General features: G+C 43.3%; 1 protein-coding gene across 3 annotated transcripts in view; it reads right to left on the bottom strand.

Moving 5' to 3' along the window:
• TCERG1L (transcription elongation regulator 1 like) overlaps positions 1–26,525 on the bottom strand; it is a 402,802-nt gene that overhangs the window by 86,650 nt on the left and 289,627 nt on the right. For 2 of the 3 annotated variants that reach the window (XM_073685097.1, XM_073685096.1), the window contains 2 exons: positions 13,057–13,148; positions 12,688–12,776 (listed from right to left, as the gene is read on the bottom strand). In XM_073685097.1, coding sequence (XP_073541198.1) covers positions 12,688–12,776; positions 13,057–13,148 — 181 coding nt within the window. Of the gene's footprint in view, positions 1–12,687; positions 12,777–13,056; positions 13,149–19,951; positions 19,985–26,525 lie in introns of all 3 variants that reach the window. The other variant, XM_073685095.1, reaches the window with a different exon arrangement.

Below are 26,525 nucleotides of genomic sequence, written 5' to 3' on the forward strand. Positions count from 1 at the left end.
CCTGCCTGGCAAAAACTGATAGGAACTGATGTAACTTAGTCTTGAAAAGGACTGCAATTACAATTAGTTTTTACTCCCACAACCTATCTATTTAAGAGCACAGACCTGCCTGATAAAAGTCGTAGGAAATACTGTAACCTAGTCCTTAAAAGGACTGCAATCACAACTATTCCCTACTCCCAAGCTATCTGTAGATTTGTGCGAAAATTGGCTTGAAATTAACAAGGTATAGCGCACACAGCAACAGCGGTGCCGTCTAACACGCAGCTGCAGCAGTGAGAAAATGGTGGCGACGGGGAAAATGGCTTGGTCTTATAGGGCAAGGACATGTGACATACGCTGCCAATGACACATGCCCTTGCTTGTGTGAAAAAAAGCACTTCGCTCCGTGTGTGCGCTGCTGATAGGCTGACAGATTGCACCTCCCCACTGTAAATGCGGGAAAGAGAAAAAAAAATGGAGATCTTCATTGTTCCTGCAGAGATCCATCCCCTGCCCCTCCCCCCACCCCGCTGTACACTCAAACTGCATATTAACATTAATTTTCATCATTACTGAGAAAAAATCCAGTTATGATTTTGGTGCACGAACAGTTATCGAACATAACCTCGAACAGCCGAATTTTTCTCAAATCGTTCGTGTTCGCCGAACGGCTCGAACACCGCCCAAAACAGCTCGAATTTGAGATTGGCGAACAGTTCCAGTCGAACAACGCTCATCTCTATTTATGACTAATAGAAAGTATTCCAGAGCTTCCAATTGCCATTGATAAATGTGAGTGGGACAATCCTCATTTCTGACACCTTAATCTTTTTCACTGCTGTTCTGTCACAATAAATATCTGTACAATTTTGTCAGGGTTTTATGACTTTCTCTCTTTATTTCTATGTCTAAGCTGTGAGTTGTAAAGTCCTGTCACATTCCAAAATAACAACAAAATGGCTGCTTTATTCCCCGCTTCTAATTTTATACAGGCTAGGATAGTCCATCTTGATTGGTTGTGCTATAGCATGTGAAATGATATCTGCAAGTGAATATGAAGAAGCTTAGCAGATATCATTTAATCCTTCCTTGGCTGATGAAATCTTCTGCAATGTATAAAATGGTGGCTGTGGTTTTAGGCAATTCATGCAAAGTAAATTGTTTGAATTCTCTGTGTCCTAAAGATACCTAAAAAGTTAACAAAAATTTTATTTGTATCAAATTTATGTGTTCATCTCTAGTTCTGGGCATTATTTGGACCAGTTTGGGCTTGTATTAACACTCAGATGGGTTGTCGCACAATCAACATTGATTACCTATCCTAAATAGGTGTTAAATGTATGATAGTTGGGGTTCTAACAAGAGATGAGCAGATCGATCTATGGAAGATCAACTTCAAATTGAATTTCCTGAAATATGCAGTGTTACTCGAATTTGAACACTTTTGAGATTCGATTTGTGCTTTAACCGGCCACACAAGCTTCCTCATAATTCCCTGCAGTTATGACATCACATGGTCTATCCTAGTTTATCTAGGAAATTACCATAACGGGCTATCAGAGATCAATGGGTCCCAGAGGAGTACAGCCAGGCACAGGTCTAGCAGTTTGTACAGCAGAGTATGATTCCAGCTCTAGATTCACTGGTAAGGGGATTGTACAGATCACATTGAATCTGTCTCTCTTTATTTTTCTCAATCTCTTGTTACAAAAAGTAAGAGCGTTATACATGTATTTTCCGAACAATGAGAACATTTTTTTAGTATTGCAATTCTCAGTGAATTTATTCAACGCAAATCAAATTTTCAGCAAAGCCAGTAAATTCAATTTTTTAATGAACCCATCATCTCTAGTTCTGACAACTAAGATCCCCATTGAACACAAGAATGGGGGTCGTACAGTTCCCGGTGTCATTGGTGAAGTGATGCTCATGCTCAAACCATGTTGCATACTCCATAATATTAATTTCTGTTCTTGATACTAAATATACACTGTAAAAATGTTATTGTGCAATTTTCTTAATAAAAATGATGGATTAAAAAATATATATACTGTAGATCCTTGTTGAAGCCACTGAAGGACTTCACAGAATATGTAGTTATTGGAGCTGTTTTCCACTTTGGCTCATACTACACATTGAATGGATACTATTCTATAATGTCCACATGCCGTAATGACAATATTATTAACTTTGAGTATGACTATGAATTAATCTATAAATGAATTGCCATCTAAAATGTCAGAACCATGCAGAATTGAAAGTAGTCTTTTACCTAGCAGAAGTTGTGAGACTAAGAAATGGTACAATGTGGCTGTAAACTTTGCCAATGTGCTCGATTTTGACACTGACTGTTAAAAATTGATTGTTCACGGATTATTGATTGTTAATATTCACATGGTTTTGCACCTAGACATTTGGCTATCAGCAATCAAAATTGAATTAATATATTCAATCTGGCTATGTTCACATGTTGCTTTTTTGCTGCTTTTTTCTGCAGGCAAAACCTGTTATTTTGGCAGTAAAGAAGCTGCTTCTAAAAAGCAGGTTTTGCTGTGCTTTTACAGCTTTTTTATGTGTTTTTCTGCATTTTTGCTGCGTTTGTTATGATCTGCAACAAGTACTAAGGAAAGAAAGGGAAAAGCTATCCCTACAGTAACACTAAGCTGAATCCCTACGATGTAGTGGGCTGCCTCTTCCTTGCGAACAGACCCGCCTTAGTCCTCGGCTAGTCTGAACGGAGACCTATAGCATAAAGGAAGGGGTCCCTAAAAGAACTAAGAACTGGGACAAAAAATGGGACACCTCCTAAACAGAGACAATTGTTACAGAAAAACAAAAGATAAACTGACAAAAAGGTACTAGAGGTCCTAGAAGGACCAAGCAAACTGACAGATATAGGCACAGAAGCACCTGGCTAGCAAAACAGTTAAACAACACTGAAGTCCAGCACAGCCAAAAGGGCGGAACTGGAGTATAAAGGCAGATAGTCACGTGACCGCAAAACACAAGATGGAAAAAACAAACAGAAGGGTTCTAACAGCGTTTTTCAGATTACCAAAGTTCAGCTTGGTTTCCACTTTGCAAGCGGGAACAATACAAAGTGTTAGGCCATTAATACAAAACATGTGTGAAACCATAAAACATTTCTGAAAAAAAGGGGCAGATTTGATCAAATTATTTAGGGGAAAAAAGTTTTTTGAAGTCTGAACAAATAACTATTCTCAACAAAAAAACTAGATTCATGGATGAAGCGCACCCGTGAACTAATGTTATATACCTGGCATGGCATGTCAATCCCCACAAGGAAAAATATTACCCCTTAAACCCAAATCAGAGCGTTTCACCTAGCCAAATCAAATCTCATACTTTGTACTGATAAGGGGCAACATTTCGAAACATCGTGTCTGCAAAATGAGATTCTGATTTGGCTTTTATCCCAAGTCATATTGCAAGGCTCATTAAAGAGTCAACATTGACTTTTAGGATTGCTACTTCCAATAGGTGGCACTAAAGTACTAGTACACATTTACAAATATAAAAACAGGGACAGGAGTTGAATTGGTAGGGCATTGCTTACTTAACACATTGGTAGGGCATTCAGTTGGTAGGGCATTTTCACACATTGTTAGGGCATGGAATTCCTAGGACATTATTCACTTTCACACATTTGTAGGGCATTGTTTACTTTTACACATTGGTAGGCTATTGTTTACTTTCTCACATGGGTAGAGCATTGAGTTGATAGGACATTGTTTACTTTTACACAATGCTCAGGCATTGTTTACTTTAACTCATATCACTAATTTAATTAAACTGTACTGTACATCCATGCTCATGTGAGGAAACTAAGAAATTTTGGTTTAAACTTGGAAAAAATAAATAAATAAATAAGTTTCACATCCTGCTTTACCTGTTTTTTTTTCCACCAAAAACGCTGCATTTTTGCTGCTTTTTGCACTTAGTCATTGCTTTTTATGGCTAGAAATAAAGCTGCAAAAACGCTAAAAGAATTGATGTTTTCAAAAATGCAGCAGTTTTCCAATTCAGTTAGGAAAAAAAGAACAAGAATGTGCATGAAATTTCTGAAATCAATTGTTTTTGCGTGTACTGTAAAAAGCAGCTTTTAATTTGCATTAGAAAACACACCAAAAATGCAACATATGAACATAGCCTTAATAACGTGATTGAATAAAATCTGGTTATTGGAAAAGAGCTTCACGAAGATAATCCCTCAAAAAACACAATCCAATTTTTTAGAAATAATGTGCTGTGTTTATACTTGTGACTTGTGTTCCAAATCAAACACACTCCTTCCCCGAGATTACACTTGTCCTCCGAGATTACTCCAATCACGGCCCACTACAGAATCATTCTATTGATACAACTTCTAAATTGTGTTAAAAACCCTATCTAAAAAATAAATACATTAGTTTTCCCTGTTAGCCAAACTGAAACATTGACTCGCCTTAGGGAGAATGGGCCAGAAGGCAATGCTACCTTGGTGATATCTGCAAATAATAACTTTCTTATAAAAAAAGAAAAAACTGCCTGTAATATTTTATTGTAAGTCAAAGATCTTAGAACATGGCTGGAGTATACCCTGGGACTTATCTGTGGACAGATCTGTTTCAGCCCTTGTGAGCTTGGAGCTACAAACATGTTGGAGGCAACTTGTTAATGAAATAATCATTTACTGTACAGATCAGACTCAGAACAAGATCATTGCTTTCCCGGCAAAATATAAACTAAGCAAATCTCGCTTGAGCGTAACATACTTTCTCAATAGCAATGATTTCTTTTTACAGAATAAATAACTTAGCAAAATCAGGTAGCTTTGAGAGATGTTGCTTATGATTCTTGTCGGAGAAACATTTATTATCACAGCTGTACAACACATTTTTATTACGTCTCCGAAGAGCAGTTTTTCACTCACGCATAAATTTGGCTACAAAATTCAAAGGCACATTAAATTTAAATGCAAATCCAACTTTATTGTCAGTAGTGTCGTAAAATTGCTTTAGTAGTTTCCAAGTTGACACAAAATATCGATTTTTTTTTTTTTATATAAATTGTTGATAAACAAGGGTATATTTTCATCACTGGCTTATATAAAAAACTATTTTGGCAAATTTATATAAATTCTGTAAGGCGCTGCGGTATATAACATGATATTATAGAGTTCTACTTTATACTTTATGGATCAGTCTTGCATTGACTAATTCATTTCCCAAAAAATTGATCAATATACCATTAGCAATTGAAAGAATTTCAACAGTTGTTAAAAAAATTGAGGAGACATGCCGTAATATCATATTATTGACCAAATTTTGTATCAGTATTGCCTACAAAGACACTATGGCCCCGACTCATCAAGAATTTTCTCTCCGGTTTTGATGAGGGGACATATTGGGAGTCAAACACTCCCGAATCATTAAGAAGTGAACTCCTCTTAATGAATCAAAAGTGTCTGATGAGTGAGGTGCGCCTCTGTGCACTGCACCATGAATATTACTAGAGTCACTAACTGGAGTAAAATTTGTGACATAAAGAACACCGACGCGCATCATGAATTAGATTGGCTGTAGCGTCCTGCCCCTGCCGCTCCCGCGTCCCATCCCGGATTTTGCAATGCCAAATCCAGCAGCTGGAGTCTCAGTTGCAACAAGTAGAACAATGTCCGCCGACTCTGGACATTTCGACTCTGACCGCTCAGGGTGTGGGCCAGACGGTAGCTGCCCAAATACCCTTCCCTGTCCTAACTCCTCACCTAGCGCTTCCAAGTAAGTTTTCTGGAGTGCTCGGACCTGTCGGGGGTCTCTCCATCAATGTGAGGTGCACTTCGAGTTACAACCGCTGGTGTACCCCACTGATAGGTCTAGCGTGGGATTTATATTTTCCTTGCTCTCCGAGCGGGCGCTGGAGTGGGATACTCCACTCTGGGAACGGTCGGATCCAGTTGTGCAGACTGTAGCCGGTTTCACAACAGCCCTCAAACAGGTCTTTTTGGGTCCTGAGGTCACCAATGACACTGCCATGCGTCTTCTCGCTATTTGTCAGGCTATGTCTTCCGTAAGCGACTATTAGGTGTGTTTCCGCACCCTAGCAGCTGAGTTGGATTGGCCAGACAAAGCTCTGATTTCCATTTTCAGGAGAGGTCTGGCCTCCCATGTAAAAGATGCGTTGGCTACCCGAGAGGTGCCAGTAACGATTGAGGCATTGATTAATCTTGCTACTAAAATTGACCTTCGGTTTGCCAAGAGACGACTGGAGGTGACTACTGAGAAGCTACGGGAGCGTTCTGCTCCAACCTTCTCTGTGCCTCTGAGTGAGGGTTCGGGCAATTTTGACTCCTCTGTGCCCATGGAGGTGTCACGCACGGAGGATCTTTGTCCTCCCAAACAGTCAATAAAATCCGGTCTATTGTCCCACACCCCTTGGGGGTCTGGGCGATGCGCCAGTCGCTCTCCGCATGTTAAACGGGGAGTTCTAGTGTCTGTGGGAGACGAGTCACTAGAAAATGAATTCGTTTCCTCCAAAATTCTGTTGCCTTCTTCAGTCATCCTTGATCAGAAGACTGTGGAGATAGGAGCTTGTGTGGACTCAGGAGCTGAGGCAAACTTTATGTCCACATCTTTCGCTCAGAGCCACTCAGTTCGATTAATTTTACTTCCTAATCCAGATAAAATCCGAGTAGTTAACAGGTTTGTTCTGCCTAAGGAGGTTACCCATCGCACTGAGATTATACAGCTCCAGATAGGAGCTAGCCATTACGAATCTATTTCTTTCCTAGTAATGGAAGAGGGGGTGGATTCGGTACTTTTGGGCCTGCCCTGGCTCTGGAGGCATTCCCCCCATCTGGACTGGTCGACTGGTCAGGTTATCCAGTGGAGCTCTTCCTGCCAGGGGAATTGTGTTCGTCCGGGGCTTCCGGTTTCTCGTTCTGAGTTACCGCAGGAGCTGTCAGTGTTACCCTTTCAATATGCGGAGTATGCAGATGTTTTCTCCAAAAAAGCTGCAGAGACTCTACCACCTCACCGGGCATATGATTGCACCATAAATTTACTACCGGGGTCGGAACCCCCAAGAGGCAGGGTATAGCCTTTGTCGGTCCCTGAGACAAAAGCAATGTCAGAATACATTGCAGATAATCTGGCAAGGGGGTTTATCCGTAAATCTAATCCACGGGCAGATGCTCTGTCTCGCTCTTTTGACCCCCTGGGTTTAGAGTCGGAACCGCGGCTTATTGTCCCATCCTAGAGTTTACTCTCTGTAAACCCTGTCACCTTGCAGGGAATTCTGCCTGAGAGGACCCTTGTGCCAGAGTCTTGTAGGCAAGAGGTTCTCCATTGGGGTCACTCTTTCAAGATTGGAGGGCACTTTGGGGACAAACGGACCAAAGAGCTAATTTCTCGGTCCTATTGGTGGCCCAAGATGTCTACTGATATCTCCCATTTTTTCGCCGCCTGCGTCTCTTGTGCGTGAAATAAGCCGTCTAGGGAACACTCGGCGGGGCTTCGTATGCCTCTTCCCGCTGTGGAGGATTGGGCAACGAATGCCAGGGATATCTGGGATCAGACTCAGGAGTCTTTACGTGCTTCTAAGGAGCGTATGAGGGTCACGGACGATAGGCATCGGCGTCCAGCTCCAAGTTATGCTCCTGGGGACTTCATGTGGCTTTCTGCACGCAATATTCGCCTCCGGGTGGTTTCGACTAAATTTGCTCCCCGATATTTGGGGCCATTTAAAATCTTGGCCAAAGTGAATGATGCGGGCTATCGGCTCAAGTTGACGGCCGCTTGGCGAATTTCTAACACTTTCCATGTTTCTTTACTCAAACCGGTTACTCTTAATGAATTCTCTGGTTCCTTTCCGGCTGAATCGGAATCTGCACAGGATAACTTTGAGGTAAATGAAATCATTGCTTCTACGGTGGTTAGGGGCAAGAAGTTTTATTTGGTGGACTGGCGGGATTATGGTCCGGAGGACAGAACTTGGGAGCCAACATCAACGCTTCGGACCTTAATGCCGCTTTTGAGCATATCCATAATTCTGGGGGGGAGCCCTCGAGAGGGGGGTAATGTTAGGCCTGTACACAGGAGAAGGGCTTTCTCATGGCGTCCGGCCTGGCCCTTTCCTGCTGGTCAGTAATTGTCAGCATTTAGGTTCCTTTCTAGGGATTCTAAGTGTGGTTTCTGTGTTTCTGCTCATGTGCCGCTAAGCCACGCCCCTTGTGGTCATGTGTCACTAAACCACGCCCCCTGCTTTCTGGTACATTGTGTTTGGTTGTCCTGGGGGGCTGGGGCTGTCTCTAGTGTATTTAAGGGCTCCGTGGGCTACGCCCCGGTGCCTAGTCTATCTCTCTCTAACCTGGGGTGAGGTCTCTGGCAGTAAATGCAGTGTGTGAGAGTTGTTGTCAAGGCTTCCTGCTGAAAGCTCCCTAGTCATCCTAGCCATCAATTAGGGCTAGGGGATTGCTGTGAGCAGCACGCTTTACCGTGTCGGTTCACCGGTTGGTGTCCACGCCAACGGAGGCGTCCTTGCTGCCGATCCAGTATTCCAGGGTCCGCCATTGTATGTGTGGTCACACTGCTGCTTTTACACCCATGTGTTGGGTGCTGCAGAGATCCTCCTCCTCTTTAGGAACTTAGGTTCCAGGCCTTTCCTGGCCAGCAGTTATCTGCAGCTCTATATGCCTCCATGTAGTGCTCAGGCGTTTCATGCTGCCAAATCCCTCCTGCTCTGCACAGCTGTGTCTTGCAGTGCAGAAGTTTATTAGTTTAGTTTCTAGAATGTTGTTAACTCCCAACATTGTACCTTGTTTAGTTACTACTTGTGTGTGCACTTAACACACTAGTTAATTTCTTTCTCTGTGCTTAGCTGAACTTTCCTCTGGGACTCAGCTGCTGCAGCTCCTCTGCAGTCCGGTGGACCCCGACGTGTCCTTTAGATTTTATTTTATTAAAGGACACGCCAGCGTAACAACCTGCACTTTGTAGAAACATTCTTATTATTAAAATTAAAAAGGCATTTCTACCAGGAAACATACGTATCTTCCCCAAAATTAGAATGAAAAGAAGTTTCAAATGGATATCAGTTTAAGACCACGGCCCCACCATCAGTATTAGGCCAATGTTCGGTCAGTATTTTATCTCAAGTGTGGGAGACAAAACCAGGGGTGGGTGATAAATGCAAAATTGGTTCCCTTGTTTCTATTATACCTTTTCTCTGATTGTTCCTCACCTGGTTTTGGCTCCCACTCCTCAGAAAAAATATTGACCGACTACTGACCAAATACTGGAAGTGGGGCTGTGGCTATTATACTTTTTCTCTGATGGTTCCTCACCTGGTTTTGGCTCCCACTCCTCAGAAAAAATACTGACTGAATACTGACCAAATACTGGTAGTGGGGCTGTGGCTATTATACCTTTTCTCTGATGGTTCCTCACCTGGTTTTGGCTCCCACTCCTCAGAAAAAATACTGACCGAACACTGACCAAATACTGACAGTGGGGCCGTGGAGTAAAACTACCTTCCAAACAATTTTTTGGAAGTGTTTTTTGGGATCTAACACTGCATGTTAAACTGTCAACTTGTCATGAACAATTTTTTACTGGATTTTAAAACAACAGTTTTTTACATAATGGGGCAGATTTACTATAATGGTTTCATTTTTAAACAAAGAGACTTAGCCAGTCTTAACACATGCCAAATTTATCACAATGACTCACGCTGGAGTATATATTTGTTACTTCTTTTGACACTATTGTCTAACTGTACATCTCCTATTTGTTGTTTTTTTTTTTGTTGCCAGAAATTTGTGCCAAAATGTTGTGCAATTGTATTACATAAAAACCTATTATCAATGCCCACAGCAAAATTAAAAAGGGTTCTAGCTCACAAATAGATAAAGAAAACCTAATACTACTGTCACAATTCCACCTATCGGTGTGTCTGGAAGCAGTGAGTGACTGTTCATCCATCCAATCCAGGACAGTGGCGTGCTGATCTGTCAGGTCCATCTGTAAGGTGATGGACAGCTCAGTTGTCCAACTGGAGGCTGGGGCATGCTGAGCTGTCAGTGCTGAGCTGTCAGCTGTCAGTCAGCTGGGGCTCCTTCCAAGTGTCTACTATTCAAATGATTACCTGGCTATTTAGCTGTTTCTCTGCCTCCAATTAGTGCCAGTTGTAGCTTAGCTCAAAAGGTGTGTGCTTGCTCTGTTCTCTGTGTTCCTGTATTTGATCTTTGTTGTCAAACTTTGGACCTTGCCTTTGACCATTTGTTTACCATGTCTTTTTATCTTGATCCACTACCTTCCTTGAATTCTGACCGCAGACTATGACATGACTACACCTTTGGCTTACCCTTTTGTATATGACGAGCCCGTTTGGTATCTGACCACAAGCTTTTTAACTACCCAAGCTTCGCAGCTTGTCCGTGAGTAGTGACTAGCGTCATAATTACCATGTGCGTAACAATCAAAATTAATAAAAAATAGAAAATTTTTACTGAAACTCAACTTATCACATTTCATGTCGATAAAATCAAGACATCTGCATGAACAACATGAAAAACACGATGTGGGTAAGCCCAGCCACAATAAATAACACAGAAACAAAAAGTTCTACTAAATAATTATCCTCATAACTATCTTTCAATCTGTACACCTCATCCAAGTTTATAAACTGGTGTCTTTAACTGCTCATTCGCACAGTGACATGTTCACTTAAAATTATACTCTTCTCCATCTACACCTTTTAGCCTGGGACAGCTCATAGAGTCTCACGTCTTTCAGTATCACCTCTATGCTGATGACACACAGATCTACCTCTCCGGACCAAATATCTCCTCCCTACTAACCAAAATCCCACAATGTCTGTCTGCTATTTCATCCTTCTTCTCTGCTAGATTTCTAAAACTTAACATGGATAAAACTGAATTCATCATCTTTCTACCATCTCATTCACCCCGCCCCCATCTGACCTATCTATCAACGTCAATGGCTGTACACTTTCCCCAGTCCCGAAAGCTTGCTGCCTTGGGGTGACCCTGGACTCAGATCTCTCCTTCAAACCACATATCCAAGCCCTTTCCACTTCCTGCCGACTCCGACTCAAAAATATCTCCCGGATCCGCACATTCCTCAACCACGAATCTGGCTCTGTGGCCTCCCTTACAACACTCTCGCACCCCTCCAATCTATCTTAAACTCTGCTGCCCAACTAATCCACCTGCCCCCTACTATTCCCCTGCCTCTCTCTCTTCACTGGTTTCCCATTGCCCAGAGACTCCAGTTCAAAACCCTAACCATGGCATACAAAGCCATCCTCAACCTGTCTACTCCATACATCTGTGACCTAGTCTCCCGGTACTTACGTGCACGCAACCTCCGATCCTCACAAGATCTCCTGCTCTACTCCCCTTTTTTCTCCTCATCCAACAATCACATACAAGATTTCTCCCGTGCATCCCCCCTACTCTGGAACTCTCTACCCCAACATATCAGACTCTCGCCAACCGTGGAAACCTTCAAAAGCAACCTGAAGACCCACCTCTTCCAACAAGCCTACAACCTGCAGAAACCCTTGCCCTACCATACCACTGCACGACTAGCTTTACTCTCACCTACTGTATCCTCACCCATCCCTTGTAGATTGTAAGCCCTCGCGGGCAGGGTCCTCGCTCCTCCTGTACCAGTCGCCGTCAAGATTACTTGAATTGTTTTTGTATGTATACCACTTTTTCACACATAAAGCACCGTGGAATAAATGGTGCTATAACAATAAATAATAATACCAAATATGTTTGTTAACATGGTCAAAAAATCTTTCAACAGAATGCCTCAAAAAGCTACACAAATGAAAATGTAGTAATGTTATTGGGTAACACTTATCTTTGCGAATATGCCCCTTTACAGGGTAAAAAAAAGTTGTAGATTATGATGCAGGCCACATGTACACAGTAATTTGCAATATTTCAGCTTTCACCCTAGCTTATACCATTTTTCTAAAAAGTTAGTGGGGCTTTGTGGAAAGGCCTATCAAATTTACTATAATTTACAGCAGAAAGTAGTCGAAGTTCTAGTGCACATCTAGATTCGATTTTCTGGTGCACATACGATAAGCTATGCCCCATGTTTTTTAAACATATTGTTCAGGTGTATTACACACTGTGAGGATTCTCCAGTGCTGGCATTAAGACAAATCAGCCATGTGACCGCAAGTATAAGATATTCATACTGATGGCACATTCCGACTAGACGTGCTCAGCCTCGCTCAATTCTCTTGTATTGAGCGAGACTGAATATTCTAGTCGGAATGTGGCCGGAAGTATGCATATCAAATACTTGCAGTCACATGACAGCTCTGTTTCAATGCCGGCACTGGAGAATCCTCACAGCAAGCACAGCTCGCCATGTGAGGATTCACAAGAGTGAATGCAGACTTTTGTGAAAATCCTTGGCAATCACTTTAAAATGTATGTGCATTTTTAAACAGTGAGCATTGGTTTTAATAAATGTCTTCCACTTAATTTGTGTGAACACAGTAAAGCTAAATTAATATCACATGGTAAACAAATTAAAAAATTTAATTTCATGCCGCCTCAGACCTGAGCCAAGGTTGCATTGGATATCCAAACTTGAAAATAGGCAAACATGTATCCAGAAAATCATTAATTTAGGGAAACATTTGTTTTTTAGCATTTACCATGGTGATCCAGGCACTGGTGTTGATGCCACAGGCTTATTGATTTTAGCAACACATCCTTCTTCACTTGATATCTTCAAAACATTGTCCTTGAATCCAATATATGAAAAAATTTAATAAAGAGCATAAACCAACAATTAAAGCCGATTTATAAAATTCAAAAGCTTAATATTAATCACATTTACCATTCTTTAAAGTGTCTAAAATTGACATTTTAATAAATCTTTTTTTCTGTTTTAAAATAATTACTAGTGAGACATAAAACATTGCAGAGTTATTATTAAAAATTAATCGTACCAAAGAAAATTATTATTTGCCTTTGACACAAAAATGTGTTTTTTTTTAATTTAGAATTTACAGATGACAAACCTTTTCATCTGTCTTGGCAGTGTTACTTTTTCTCTCTGGATGCAAAATGAATGCGGTTGAACAAGATGCTCTGTTTGCTTCTTTGCTTTTATCTGTAAAACAGGAAAATAATTGTCAGTGAAAAAAAGTATGGGAAAAAAGTAGTTTGCATAGATTCATTTTCACGCTTGGACATATTTCACAAAATTACTTGATTGTGATGTGGTACCCAACTGATTCAATATCTATGGCTTAGCTCACATAAAATACCAATTAATCCATTTATTGATCATAATTTTGGCAGGATTGATCTTTTATTTGTGTAGAAAAGTTAGCTTAATCGATTCTTTAGAGAAGTGAGCAAATCTTTGAAATTCATATCTTTTTAAAAGGAATTCAATAGTGGCTCTTACCGATTGAAGGTGTCTAAATTTTCATTCATTTGCAGCATATAAATAAGACAAGGAATACAAATGAACAGCACATGTATGCCCTTTCTTATTTATGTGCTTCAAATAAAAAAAAGATTTTTACACATTCAGTCGGTGAGTGCCACAATAAAATTGAAATAGAAAGTTATCTCTTAGACTGTTTTATTTTCACTAAGCGCCACAGAAGATAATTAATCGTTTGGGTTTATACTGTAGTCACAAGGTCAAGCTAATGAATAAATAATACCGACATATTTCACTTTTGAAATACATTCTTTCGAAATTCAAATGTTGGGAGATGGGGTGGGTGGAAATCTGTGCTGCCAGAGATCTAATGTACGATAGGAAACCGAAAGAAGTATGGAAGTGTTTTTTATTCATCAGCGCGTTTCAAGGTAATCCAACTTCTTCATCAGGAGAAACCACAATGAACTTTCGAAATTCAAATTTGCCAAACTCACTTAAAGTGAACCTGCAAGATTTAGACATACATAGCTATAATGGCACTTTGAAGGTGAAGCAAATTATAAATTTTTTGAAGAAATCTGTTTTGTTGCTCTTTAATCAACCATGGAAGTTTAATACCAATGAGGTGCAAGTGCAGTAGGGCTGGACACTGCACTTGGTCTTCTTCTGCCTGTTTGATTATTATCTGCACTCCTGCCTGCCTCCGGTCTATGACAGGTTACAGCTTTTTCGTCACCAGCCTTCTCTGGCCAAAATGTCACGCAGGCGCCATCATTTCTGGGAGCTGGGCTTGCTTGGTAACTTTCAAAGTACATCATTGAGCTGAGAAATCAATCGGCACATGACCAGCCCCCCAACAATGACGGCACCTGCGTGAGATTTAGGCCAGAGGAGGCAGATCACGAAAAAGCATTTGAAGCAGTTGAAAAAAACATTTTTTATGATGTAATATAATTGCATATTACAATCCATTGTAATGTATTGTGTATATACATACAGTTCTGGATTGGGGTGCCAGGGGCTCACCACTAAAATGGCCTCTGCTTCTATAGAATAATACACTGGGCAGTTTGTTAAATGAATGAGGAGATACAGCATTTGTCTGTACAATCAAGTATATTGTGCCAACTACTGCTCATATACGGTGGACAGGGGCCCATTTCTGATCCTCGGTGGGCCAGTCCGAACCTGTGTATATGTATAACAAGGAAAAATAACAGCACAGCCCTAATGTTGTGGGTAAAAGGTTTCCTCAAGCAACCAGCCAAGAAGCCTCTAAATATAGAAGAAATAGAGATAAGTGAAAAAGTGGACTTTATTCACACAAATATTCACACTATATTTTCTCTTTAAATATATACAGTACAGACCAAAAGTTTGGACACACCTTCTCATTTAAAGATTTTCTGTATTTTCATGACTATGAAAATTGTACATTCACACTGAAGGCATCAAAACTATGAATTAACACATGTGGAATTATATACTTAACAAAAAAGTGTGAAACAACAGAAAATATGTCTTATATTCTATGTTCTTCAAAGTAGCCACCTTTTTCTTTGATGACTGCTTTGCACACTCTTGGCATTCTCTTGATGAGCTTCAAGAGGTAGTCACCGGAAATGGTTTTCCAACAATCTTGAAGGGGTTCCCAGAGATGCTTAGCACTTGTTGGCCCTTTTGCCTTCACTCTGCGGTCCAGCTCACCCCAAACCATCTCGATTGGGTTCAGCTCTGCTGACTATGGAGGCCAGGTCATCTGGCGTAGCACCCCATCACTCTCCCTCTTGGTCAAATAGCCCTTACACAGCCTGGAGGTGTGTTTGGGGTCATTGTCCTGTTGAAAAATAAATGATGGTCCAACTAAACGCAAAAAGGATGGAATAGCATGCCGCTGCAAGATACTGTGGTAGCCTTGCTGGTTCAGTATGCCTTCAATTTTGAATAAATCCCCAACAGCGTCACCAGCAAAGCACCCCCACACCATCACACCTCCTCCTCCATGCTTCACGGTGGGAACCAGGCATGTAGAGTCCATCCGTTCACCTTTTCTGCGTCGCACAAAGACACGGTGGTTGGAACCAAAGATCTCAAATTTGGATTCATCAGACCAAAGCACAGATTTCCACTGGTCTAATGTCCATTCCTTGTGTTCTTTAGCCCAAACAAGTCTCTTCTGCTTGTTGCCTGTCCTTAGCAATGGTTTCCTAGCAGCTATTTTACCATGAAGGCCTGCTGCACAAAGTCTCCTCTTAACAGTTGTTGTAGAGATGTGTCTGCTGCTAGAACTCTGTGTGGCATTGACCTGGTCTCTAATCTGAGCTGCTGTTAACCTGTGATTTCTGAGGCTGGTGACTCAGATAAACTTATCCTCAGAAGCAGAGGTGACTCTTGGTCTTCCTTTCCTGGGGCGGTCCTCATGTGAGCCAGTTTCTTTGTAGCCCTTGATGGTTTTTGCAACTGCACTTGGGGACACTTTCAAAGTTTGCCCAATTTTTCAGACTGACTGACCTTCATTTCTTAAAGTAATGATGGCCACTCGTTTTTCTTTACTTAGCTGCTTTTTTCTTGCCATAATACAAATTCTAGCAGTCTATTCAGTAGGACTATCAGCTGTGTATCCACCAGACTTCTGCACAACACAACTGATTGTCCCAACCCCAATTATAAGGCATTAAATCCCACTTATTAAACCTGACAGGACACTCCCGTGAAGTGAAAACCATTTCCGGTGACTACCTCTTGAAGCTCATCAAGAGAATGCCAAGAGTGTGCAAAGCAGTCATCAAAGCAAAAGGTGGCTACTTTGAAGAACCTAGAATAAAAGACATATTTTCAGTTGCTTCACACTTTTCTGTTAAGTATATAATTCCACATGTGTTAATTCATAGTTTTGATGCCTTCAGTGTGAATGTACAATTTTCAAAGTCATGAAAATACAGAAAAATCTTTAAATGAGAAGGTGTGTCCCTTTGATCAGAGCTCCATTGATCACAAGATGGTCAGATATCCTGTGAATATGTAATTAAATTTTATGTTAGAAATAATGCTTAACAAAGGGTGTGGTTTTATAGAAATGACGTAGAGATGGGAGGGAAGTCATTCCCCAAACCTCCACCTCAGGGTGTGGCTGAGCAAGCTTTAAATGTTCAGTCCTGTTTTTTGTTCTCTGTGTTGTGTTTGGAGAGGCAAGGTTTCTAGACTGGACAGCCATAGCTCACGATAAAGCTGGAGGCTGGACACAACCTCAACCTGTGTGGGCGAAATGGACTGTGCTATCGTTTATCTTTTGTTTTGTTGTTTTGCCTGTAAGCCCATGTTTAATCCCTTTCTGGAGTTGCAGGGCTTTATGCCATATAATAAAGCCTGCAGAGTAAACCTGGTTCCTGAGTCTACCTCCGGAAGCAGCCGAGCGAGTTGACCTACCTCAGTTGGTGTGAGAGTGCGTTCAAGATTCCAAGAACATGTGTACCTGCCACAGAAGCTGGTGGATGTCCTGGGTGAAGGCGGGCAGCTAGCTAGAGGAGTCCAGCAGCATGGAGGAGCTCATTAAGCACCTGGTGCAGAGCCAACAACAGATGCACCAACAACACTTGCAGAGCCAGCAGTAGCGCCAGGAGACGACCAAACTGTTGTTGCAACAGATCCAGTTGCAGCAAAAGGCGCAGCAGTAGCACCAGCCACCTTCCAGAGGGCCATGGATCGTTTCCTCGGCCCACATAAGAAGTATGCTGCAGCCTACCTTGATGACATTGGGCTAGTCATCTTCCAAAGGTACAGGCGATTCTGGATGCTCTAAGGAAGGCAGGACATACTATAAATCCGAGAAAATGTGCCATTGGGAAAGAGGAGGCCAAGTACTTGAGCTACATCGTCGGGAGAGGCGAAATTAAGCCACAGGTCAATGAGATTGAGGCAATTGAGAACTGGCAGCAACCGGTGGTTACCGGCGGTTTATCCCAAATTTTGCTATGATTGCCGCACCACTGACGGACCTTCTGAAAGGAACAAAATCAATGATGGCGAAATGGACAGTTGAAACCGAGATGGCGTTCCAACAGCTGAAGCTGGCACTCTGTAAGCAGCAGGTCCTGGTCGCACCAGACTTTACTATAGAGTTTGTGCTCCAGACAGATGCCTCAGAAGTTGGCCTAGGAGCCATGTTGTCGCAGGAGATAAATGGGGAAGAGCTTCCCATCCTGTATATGAGACAGAAGCTCTCTTCCTGTGAGAAAAATTATGCAATTGTGGAGAAAGAATGCTTAGCCATAAAATGGGCCATAGACATGCTAAGATATTACCTACTTGGCCGAAAGTTTAAATTGGTGTCAGACCATGCCCCTTTGAGATGGTTGAGGGAAAAGAAGGGTAAGAATGCCCGAGTAACTAGGTGGTTCTTAGGTCTCCAAGACTTTAATTTTCACATGGAGCATAGACTCGGAAGTTACACCCTAATGCTGATGCCCTCTCCAGAATTACTTGCTTGGTGTCTGAAGGTGTCCAAACCCCCAGCTTTGGGTAGAGAGGGGGAATATGTGACAGATTCACTGTGTCACAAGCGTGTCTGATGTGATAGACAGTCACCCTGCAGTGGGTTGCAGGAGAGCTCTACATTTGGCATTGCTGACAGTTTCTTAGATAAGAGGCTGTCTTTGGGACCATGCGGCTACCTCTCTCTGGCTTGGGTGTATATATACCTGGTGTGTCAGAGAGAGTCGCCGGCTATATCCATTTCTACTTGTGAAGCTTAGCAGGATCAGTACTTCATCCTTTCTGGAGCTTGAGGCCGTGTGCTTATTTAGAGTTCATGCTCATCTCCTTCTATACCTAGTCATAGCCATATACCAGGGAGAGTAGGGTGAGGCACACATGCAGCGATTTCTGAGGAGCCAATATAGGGATGATAGTTGAGACAGGGTGATGCTAGACCAGACTAGGAGGTCTCCACTTCCCCCCTTTCCCTAGTGTCTGGGCTCCCTTTCCCTTTCCCTCTGTGTTGCACTAAGTCTTCCCCACACCTGACGTGACATTATAGCCGGCTGAGCACGTTTTGAAAAGGAAAAAATAAAAAAGGGAACTGACATTTTGTTTTTGTTTTTTTTGGATGTGCACCTTTTGTTTTCCTTTCTCCCTTTGGTATGGGTTCAGTTGCAGAGCTCGCAGAGCAGTTCTGCTGTCTGTCTCTGGAGGTGAATGACCTCCGCTGTGAGGTTAAGCAGCAACATCAGCGGTTACAGGTCGCCAATATGGGGGTCTCTGCGTGTAGGCCTGTCCAGCCTGAACCCAAGGTTGCCCTTCCGGACAGGTTTTCAGGAGGTAGGGACAAGTTTTTTGCGTTTAAAAAGGCATGCAAATTGTATTTTAAACTTCGTTCCTACTCCTCCGGTAATAAGAAGCAACGGGTTGGTATTGTGATTAGTGATGAGCGAGCACTAAAATGCTCGGGTGCTTGAAGTGCGGGCCAAGCACATCGTGATACTCGGGTGCTCGACCCGAGCAACGAGCCCAATGTAAGTCTATGGGAAACTCAAGCATTTTTCTGGCGGACCCCCCCCGGCGGTCTGCAGAAGGTCAAAAATTGCCAAAATCGATGGGAACAGTGCACAATTAAAAATGTCAGGCAGGCAGAATATATAGGCAGACAGGCATGCAGGGTATATAGGAGGGTGCATGAAAAACATAGCAGGGCACTTGGAACACACTGGTGCCCTCCGATTTTCATTCACCCGTCTCTTTAAAAAAGCCGGCAATTCAGCATCCGCATACAGTTATAACATCGGTACCCGACAATTTAGAACAGAAAGAATAGAGCATCACATATAGATTAGATAGATAGAAACATGTCAGTCACATATATAATGAGTACAGTGACAGTGTTGGTTACTGTACTTGTCATTTAGTGTTAAAATAAAGGATTTATTTAAAAAAAAATTGGCGTGCTGTTCCCCCTTAATTTTAGTCTCTAGCGGAGGTTAAGCAGATGGCTGGGGCAGATGTTTGAAGCCTGGGAAGGGTGTAATACCCACAGAGCTTCCCAGGCTATTAATATCAGCCCCCAGCTGAATACTTAGCCTTTACTAGCTATTAAAATGGGGGACCGAAAAAAAATTAAGTGGGGTCCCCCTATTTTAATAGCTAGCAAAGGCTAGGCAGACAGCTGGGTGCTGATATTAATAGCCCAGGAAGGGTGCCATGAATATTGGCCCCTTCCCAGGCTAGAAACACCAGGCCTCAGCCGCCCCAGAAATGGCGCATCCATAGGATGTGCCAATTCTGGCACGTAGCCTCGTTTTTCCCACTGCCCTGTAGCGGTGGCAGTGGGGTAATAGGGCTGGGGTTGATGTCAGCTTATAATGCCAGCTGACATCAAGCCCAGGTTAGTAATGGGGAGGCGACTTTAAGACGCCCCCATTACTAACCCCATAGTGAAAGTGAAAAAAACACTAACACCCAGAATAAAATCTTTTAATTGAAATAAACACACTATACTTTAATATTCTAAATTAAACTCTACTTACCATTACGCCCATTCCAGCTGAAGCCAATGTCTCCTGCAAGAAAAGTAAAATAATTAACCAACCTCATCCTTACGCTTCCATGGTTCGCACAACGGCTCCAGCTCTGCTATATTGAGATGGCAGGTTGGATCGTAGCAGAATGCTGTCATCCAGCTTGCCATGCCGCAGAGACACTGAGAAGTCTTGCGCTCCTGAGTGTCTCGCTGTGACGGCATCTAGATGAACTCGGCTCACCTCATGCACATCACTGACAGCGTGGGAGAATTCTCCTCGCATGGAGTGCCGGCAAATGACGTCACCGCGTGAGCGTGCATGAGGTGAGCCGAGTTCATCTGGATGCCGTCACAGCGAGACACTGAGAAGCGCAAGGCTTCTCAGTGTCTCTGCGGCATGGCAAGCTATGATGACCCTGACTGAGTCACCTTGGCTGAGTCTAGGCTATGTCGCCTTCAGCAGGGGATTCGGCCAGTGGAAACATACAGTCATGGCCAAAAGTTTTGAGAATGACACCAAAATTATATTTTCACATGATCTGCTGGCCTCTGGTTTTTATTCGTGTTTGTCTGATGTTTATATCACATACAGAAATATAATTGCAATCATATTATGAGTACCAATAGGTTATATTGACAGTTAGAATGAGTTAATGCAGCAAGTCAATATTTGCAGTGTTGCCCCTTCTTCTTCAAGACCTCTGTAATTCTCCCTGGCATGCTCTCAATCAACTTTTGGACCAAATCCTGACTGATAGCAGTCCATTCTTGCATAATCAATGCTTGCATTTTGCCAGAATTTGTTGGTTTTTGTTTGTCCACCCGTCTCTTGATGATTGACCACAAGTTCTCAATGGGATTAAGATCTGGGGAGTTTCCAGGCCATGGACCCAAAATCTCTATGTTTTGTTCCATGAGCCATTTAGTTATCACCTTTGCTTTATGGCAAGGTGCTCCATCATGCTGGAAAAGGCATTGTTGGGCGCCAAACTGCTCTTGGACAGTTGGGAGAAGTTGCTCTTGGAGGACATTCTGGTACCATTCTTTATTCATGGCTGTGTTTTTAGGCAAGACTGTGAGTGAGCCGATTCCCTTGGCTGAGAAGCAACCCCACACATGAATGGTTTCAGGATGCTTTACAGTTGGCATGAGACAAGACTGGTGGTAGCGCTCACCTCTTCTTCTCCGAATAAGCTGTTTTCCAGATGTCCAAAACAATCCAAAAGGGGATTCATCAGAGAAAATGACTTTGCCCCAGTCCTCAGCAGTCCACTCCCTGTACCTTTTGCAGAATATCAGTCGGTCCCTGATGTTTTTTCTGGAGAGAAGAGGCTTCTTTGCTGCCCTCCTTGAAACCAGCCCTTGCTCAAAGAGTCTCTGCCTCACAGTGCGTGCAGAAGCACTCACACCAGCCTGCTGCCATTCCTGAGCAAGCTCGGCACTGCTGGTAGTCCGATCCCGCAGCTGAAACAGTTTTAAGATACGGTCCTGGCGCTTGCTGGTCTTTCTTGGGCGCCCTGGAGCCTTTTTGACAACAATGGAAGCTCTCTCCTTGAAGTTCTTGATGATGCGATAGATTGTTGACTGAGGTGCAATCTTTGCAGCTGCGATGCTCTTCCCTGTTAGGCCATTTTTGTGCAGTGCAATGATGGCTGCACGTGTTTCTTTAGAGATAACCATGGTTAACTGAAGAGAAACAATGATACCAAGAACCAGCCTCCTTTTAAAGTGTCCAGTGATGTCATTCTTACTTAATCATGACTGATTGATCGCCAGCCCTGTTCTCATCAACACCCACACCTATGTTAATGGATCAATCACTAAAACGATGTTAGCTGCTCCTTTTAAGGCAGGACTGCAATGATGTTGAAATGTGTTTTGGGGGTTAAAGTTCATTTTCTGGGCAAATATTGACTTTGCAAGTACAGTAATTGCTGTTAAGCAGATCACTCTTTGACATTCAGGAGTATATGCAAATTGCCATTACAAAAAATGAAGCAGTAAACTTTGGAAAAATTACTATTTGTCTCATTCTCAATACTTTTGGCCATGACTGTACAGTTTGGAATTCCATAGATGGGCAACAGATTCCAAATTGATTGACTCAGCCCTTAAAAGTCAATTTTGTGAGGGCCTTACTGATAGGTTGAAAGATGCCTTGGCTGTATATGAAACTCCTCAGTCCTTGGAGGCTGCCATGTCTTTGGCCATACGTCTTGATAGACGCCTTCGGATAGACGGGTGCGACCACCTTCTTCAGGGCCTTCTTGCCGGGATGGTGTACCTCTGCCAGGGGAGCGCTCTGAGGGTGAACCAGTACTGGGGGAGGTGGAGGAACCCATGCAGTTAGGGGGTGTCTTTACATCATACATCTCCCCGGAGATTCGCAAGAAAAAAGGCGTTTGTTTTTTTGTGGGAAAAAGGGACACTTTGTTGGGACCTGTCCTTCAATTCCAAAACAAAAGAAGACTCAATTAACTCTCGGTAGTCTGGAGTTGGATAAACAAGGGGTGCATTTGTGGCCAAACTGCAGTTCCCACTTTGTCCTGACAGCAGAGATGGTGCTAGAGACCAAAACCGAAAAAAATTCTATGTTTGTTGACAGTTGAGCCGGAGTCAGCATGGTTGATGCTGAGTTTGTGAAAACTCATGGTCTTGCTTGCTGTGCTTTAGCTGAACCTATTCCCATCTTTGCCCCTTGCACAGAAAACATTTACTCAGATTGTACATAATGTAAAACTGAGGGTGGGGTCAGTTCATTGTGAAATCATCCTTTGCTATGTTCTGGACAATCTTCCTACTCCAATTGTCTTGGGTATACCTTGGCTTGTTAAACATAATCCTTTGGTGGATTGGCAAACCGGGGAGATTACTGAATGGGGAGATTACTGCCATGAGAACTGTCTAGATATTTCCATTGCTGCTGTCTCTACAGAAATATTACCTACTTTTCTGTCTGGTTTTGAGGATGTTTTTGCTGAGAAGGGGTGTCAAGATTTGCCTCCTCATCGTGCTTATGACTGTTCTATTAACCTGATCCCCGGAGCTAAACTACCGAAGTCCAGACTGTATAATCTTTCTGGCCCTGAGAGACAAGCCATGAAGGATTTCATTGCGGAAAGTCTGGATAAGGGACATACCAGACCCTCATCTTCTCCCATGGCGGCAGGGTTCTTCTTTGTGAAAAAAAAGATGGCGGTCTATGTCCCTGTTTAGATTTCCGGGAATTCAATCAAATTACCATCCGTGATCCATATCCTTTTCCTCTGATTCCTGACTTGTTCAACCAGGTTGTGGGAGCTAAGGTATTCTCCAAGTTGGATTTAAGGGGAGCCTACAATCTGGTTAGAATCAGAGAAGGGGGCGAATGGAAGACAGCGTTAAATACCCCGGAAGGACATTTCGAGAGTCTGGTTATGCCTTTTGGTTTGACCAATGCATCTGCGGTATTCCAGTATTTCATAAATTATATTTTCCATCAGTTGGTGGGGAGGTTTGTGGTGGTCTATCTGGATGATATTTTGGTTTATGTTGAGACTCATCAGGGGTATGTTAAGCAGGTGCACCAGATATTAAGGGATTACAAACTTTATGCCAAACTAGAAAAATGTGTTTTCGCTGTCCAGGAGGTGAAGTTTTTGGGGTACCTGGTATCATGTTCAAGTTTTCGGATGGATCCGGAGAATTTCCGTGCACTTCTTGACTGGGAACGTCCCAAGAACCTGAAGGTTCTACAACGTTTTCTGGGCTTTACTAATTTTTACAAGAAATTAATCCAAAATTACTCTGTTATAGTGAAACCCCTTACTGACATGACTAAGAAGGGGTCTGATTTTTCCAAATGGTCGGATGCTTTCCTCCAGGCTTTTTCTTCTTTAAAGAATCATTTCGCCACTGCACCTATACTCAGTCAACCCAATGTTTCTCAACACTTTATTGTGGAGGTTGATGCTTCAGATGTTGGAGTTGGGGCTGTGTTTTCTACTGGGTTCAATTTTGTTGTCACTTTTCGTCCAGGGGTCAAAAATGTCAAGGCTGATGCTTTGTCCCGAAGCTTCCCTGGTGGTGGTGACCATGAGAACCCTTCTCCGATATTACAGAAACAGATAGTCATTTCGACTCTTTATCCTGAACTGGAGGGTAAGGTGTTGGAGGTTCAGTGGGACTCCCCTGCCTCCTGCCCTTCAGGAAAGCTATTTGTAGGTAATCAAGGAACATCATAATTCTGTGCTTGATGGGCATCCAGGTGGTAAGGTAACTGTGGACCTCTTCTCTGGTCATTTTTGGTTACATCGGGATGTAATTGAACATGTAGCTGCTTGTAGTATTTGCACGCATTCTAAGGTTTTGCATACCCGTCCATCTGGTACTCTTCTTCCGCTAACTATCCCTAGAAGGCCATGGACACACTTGTCCATTGATTTTATTACTGACCTACTGGTTTCTGCAGGCAAAATGGTGGTTTTGGTCGTAGTTGATGGGTTCAGTAAAATGGTTCACTTTGTCGCATTACCAGCACTTCCCAATGCCAAGAACCTTGCTAAGATGTTCATAAATGAGATTGTGAAGCTTCACGGGGTTCCCTCCGATGTGGTGTCTGATCGGGGAACCCAGTTTATTTACAAGTTCTGGAAGGAATTCTGTTCTTGACTGGGGGTGCAGCTGTCCTTTACCTCTGCCTTCCACCCTCAGTCGAATGGTCAGACCGAGCGTGTCAATCAGAACTTTTAGACATACCTCAGGTGTTTCATCTACGAAAATCAGAAGGATTGGGCATCCTACTTATCGCTGGCAGAATTTGCCATCGATAATCATAGTCAAGAATCCACTGGCAGGTCACCATTCTTCGGTGCATACGGTTATTATCCACAGTTTGGTACCTTCAGTGGGGGAGGAGCTTCAGGAGTTTCTGAGGAGGAACGGTTTGCTTCGTCGCTCTCCTCAGTATGGCAAGGTGTTCTGTGTAATTTAAAGACCATGGGAGACAGGTATAAATGTATGGCTGACAGAAAACGCTTGCCAGGTCCAGACCTGAATGTGAATGACTTTGTGTGGTTGTCTACCATGAATATAATATTGAAAGTTACTTTTTGGAAGCTGGGACCTAGGTTAATTGGTCCTTATAAATTAACCACCGTCATTAACCCAGCAGCGTTTCGTCTTGAACTTCCTCACGCCTTTAAGGTCCACAATGTGTCCCACAGGTCCTTACTCAAAAGGTATGTGGAACCTCTTGAGCCCTCACCTCTAATGCCCCCAGTAATGGTTGATGGTAATTTGGAGTTCCAGATTTCGAGGATTGTAGATTCTCGTCTCCAACGTCGTTCTCTACAATACTTGGTGCACTGGTAAGGCTATGGTCCAGAGGAGAGGATGTGGGTTTCAGCATCAGAGGTGAACACTCCAAGATTGGTTTGCTCATTCCACATCTCTTTTTCTGAGAAGCCCGGTCCTAAATGTCCGGAGGCCACAAGTAGAGGGGGGGGTACTGTCACGGGTGTGTCAGAGGTGACAGACAGTCGCCCTGCAGTGGGTTGCAGGAGAGCTCTACGTTTGGCATTGCAGACAGCTTCTTAGATAAGAGGCTGTCTTTAGGACGGAGAGGCTACCTTTCTCTTGTTAATTAGCTCTCTGGCCTGGGTGTATATATACCTTGTGTGTCTGAGAGGGAGTAGCTGGTTGTAGTATCGGAGTCTCTGCCTCCTGCTGGGCAGAGATGCCATTCTCCTCACCGCCACGGCCCTGGTCCAGCATCTTCCAGCTCCAGCCTACTGCTACTGTGGCGCGCACTGCGTGCAGCTTCCCGGGCACTGTGCTTAGGGCGCGCGCGCTCCCTCCCTCTTAAAGGGGCCGCACACCATCCTAAAAATTCCCCGGCCAATGGCCGGAGGACTTCCGCTATTTAAAGCACCTCCTCCAATATGTGCAATGGTTGTTGTTCCATGCGCTAACACTTGCTTCAGCCCTCAGGTCCCACTGCCTGTCAGTCCTGCCCGCCGGTCTGCCTGTCAGTCCTGCTCGCCAATCTGCCTGTCAGTCCTGCCCGCCTGTCAGTCCTGCTTGCCATTCTGCCTGCCAGTTACCTGCCGTGCTCACCAGCCTGCTTACCTGGAAACACCTGCCTGTTACCTGTTGTGCCCGCTAGCCTGCTTACCTGGAAGCACCTGCCTGTTACCTGTCGTTCCCACTAGGTTGTCTACCCGGACCACCCGTCAGCCTTCCAGCCGTGCTCTTCTGCTGTACCGGTCAGTTCCTGCCATCTGACCCGTGGGAGTCACCTGCTCTCACACAAGGTCGGTCCCAGAGTGGCGCCTGGTCCCCCTGCTCGATCCCTCTTTGGTTCACGGAGTCGATTGAGCCGCCATGCGACCTTGGCCAGGCCGAGTAGGTACTTAGTTACGCCCCTCTGGTCCCTCCTTGCACCGAAGCACAGAGGTTTCACACCTGGACCCGTAACACTGGTTATATCCATTTCTACTTGTGAAGCTTAGCATGAGCAGTACTTTGTCCCCTCTGGAGCTTGAGGCCATGTGCTTATTTGGAGTTCATATAAAGCTAAGCCTTTTCCCATTTTTTGTCCA

Source organism: Phyllobates terribilis, unplaced genomic scaffold (genome assembly GCF_046119375.1).
Source record: "Phyllobates terribilis strain yellow unplaced genomic scaffold, ASM4611937v1 Scaffold_5__5_contigs__length_657084704, whole genome shotgun sequence".
NCBI classification, from domain to species: Eukaryota; Metazoa; Chordata; class Amphibia; order Anura; family Dendrobatidae; genus Phyllobates; species Phyllobates terribilis.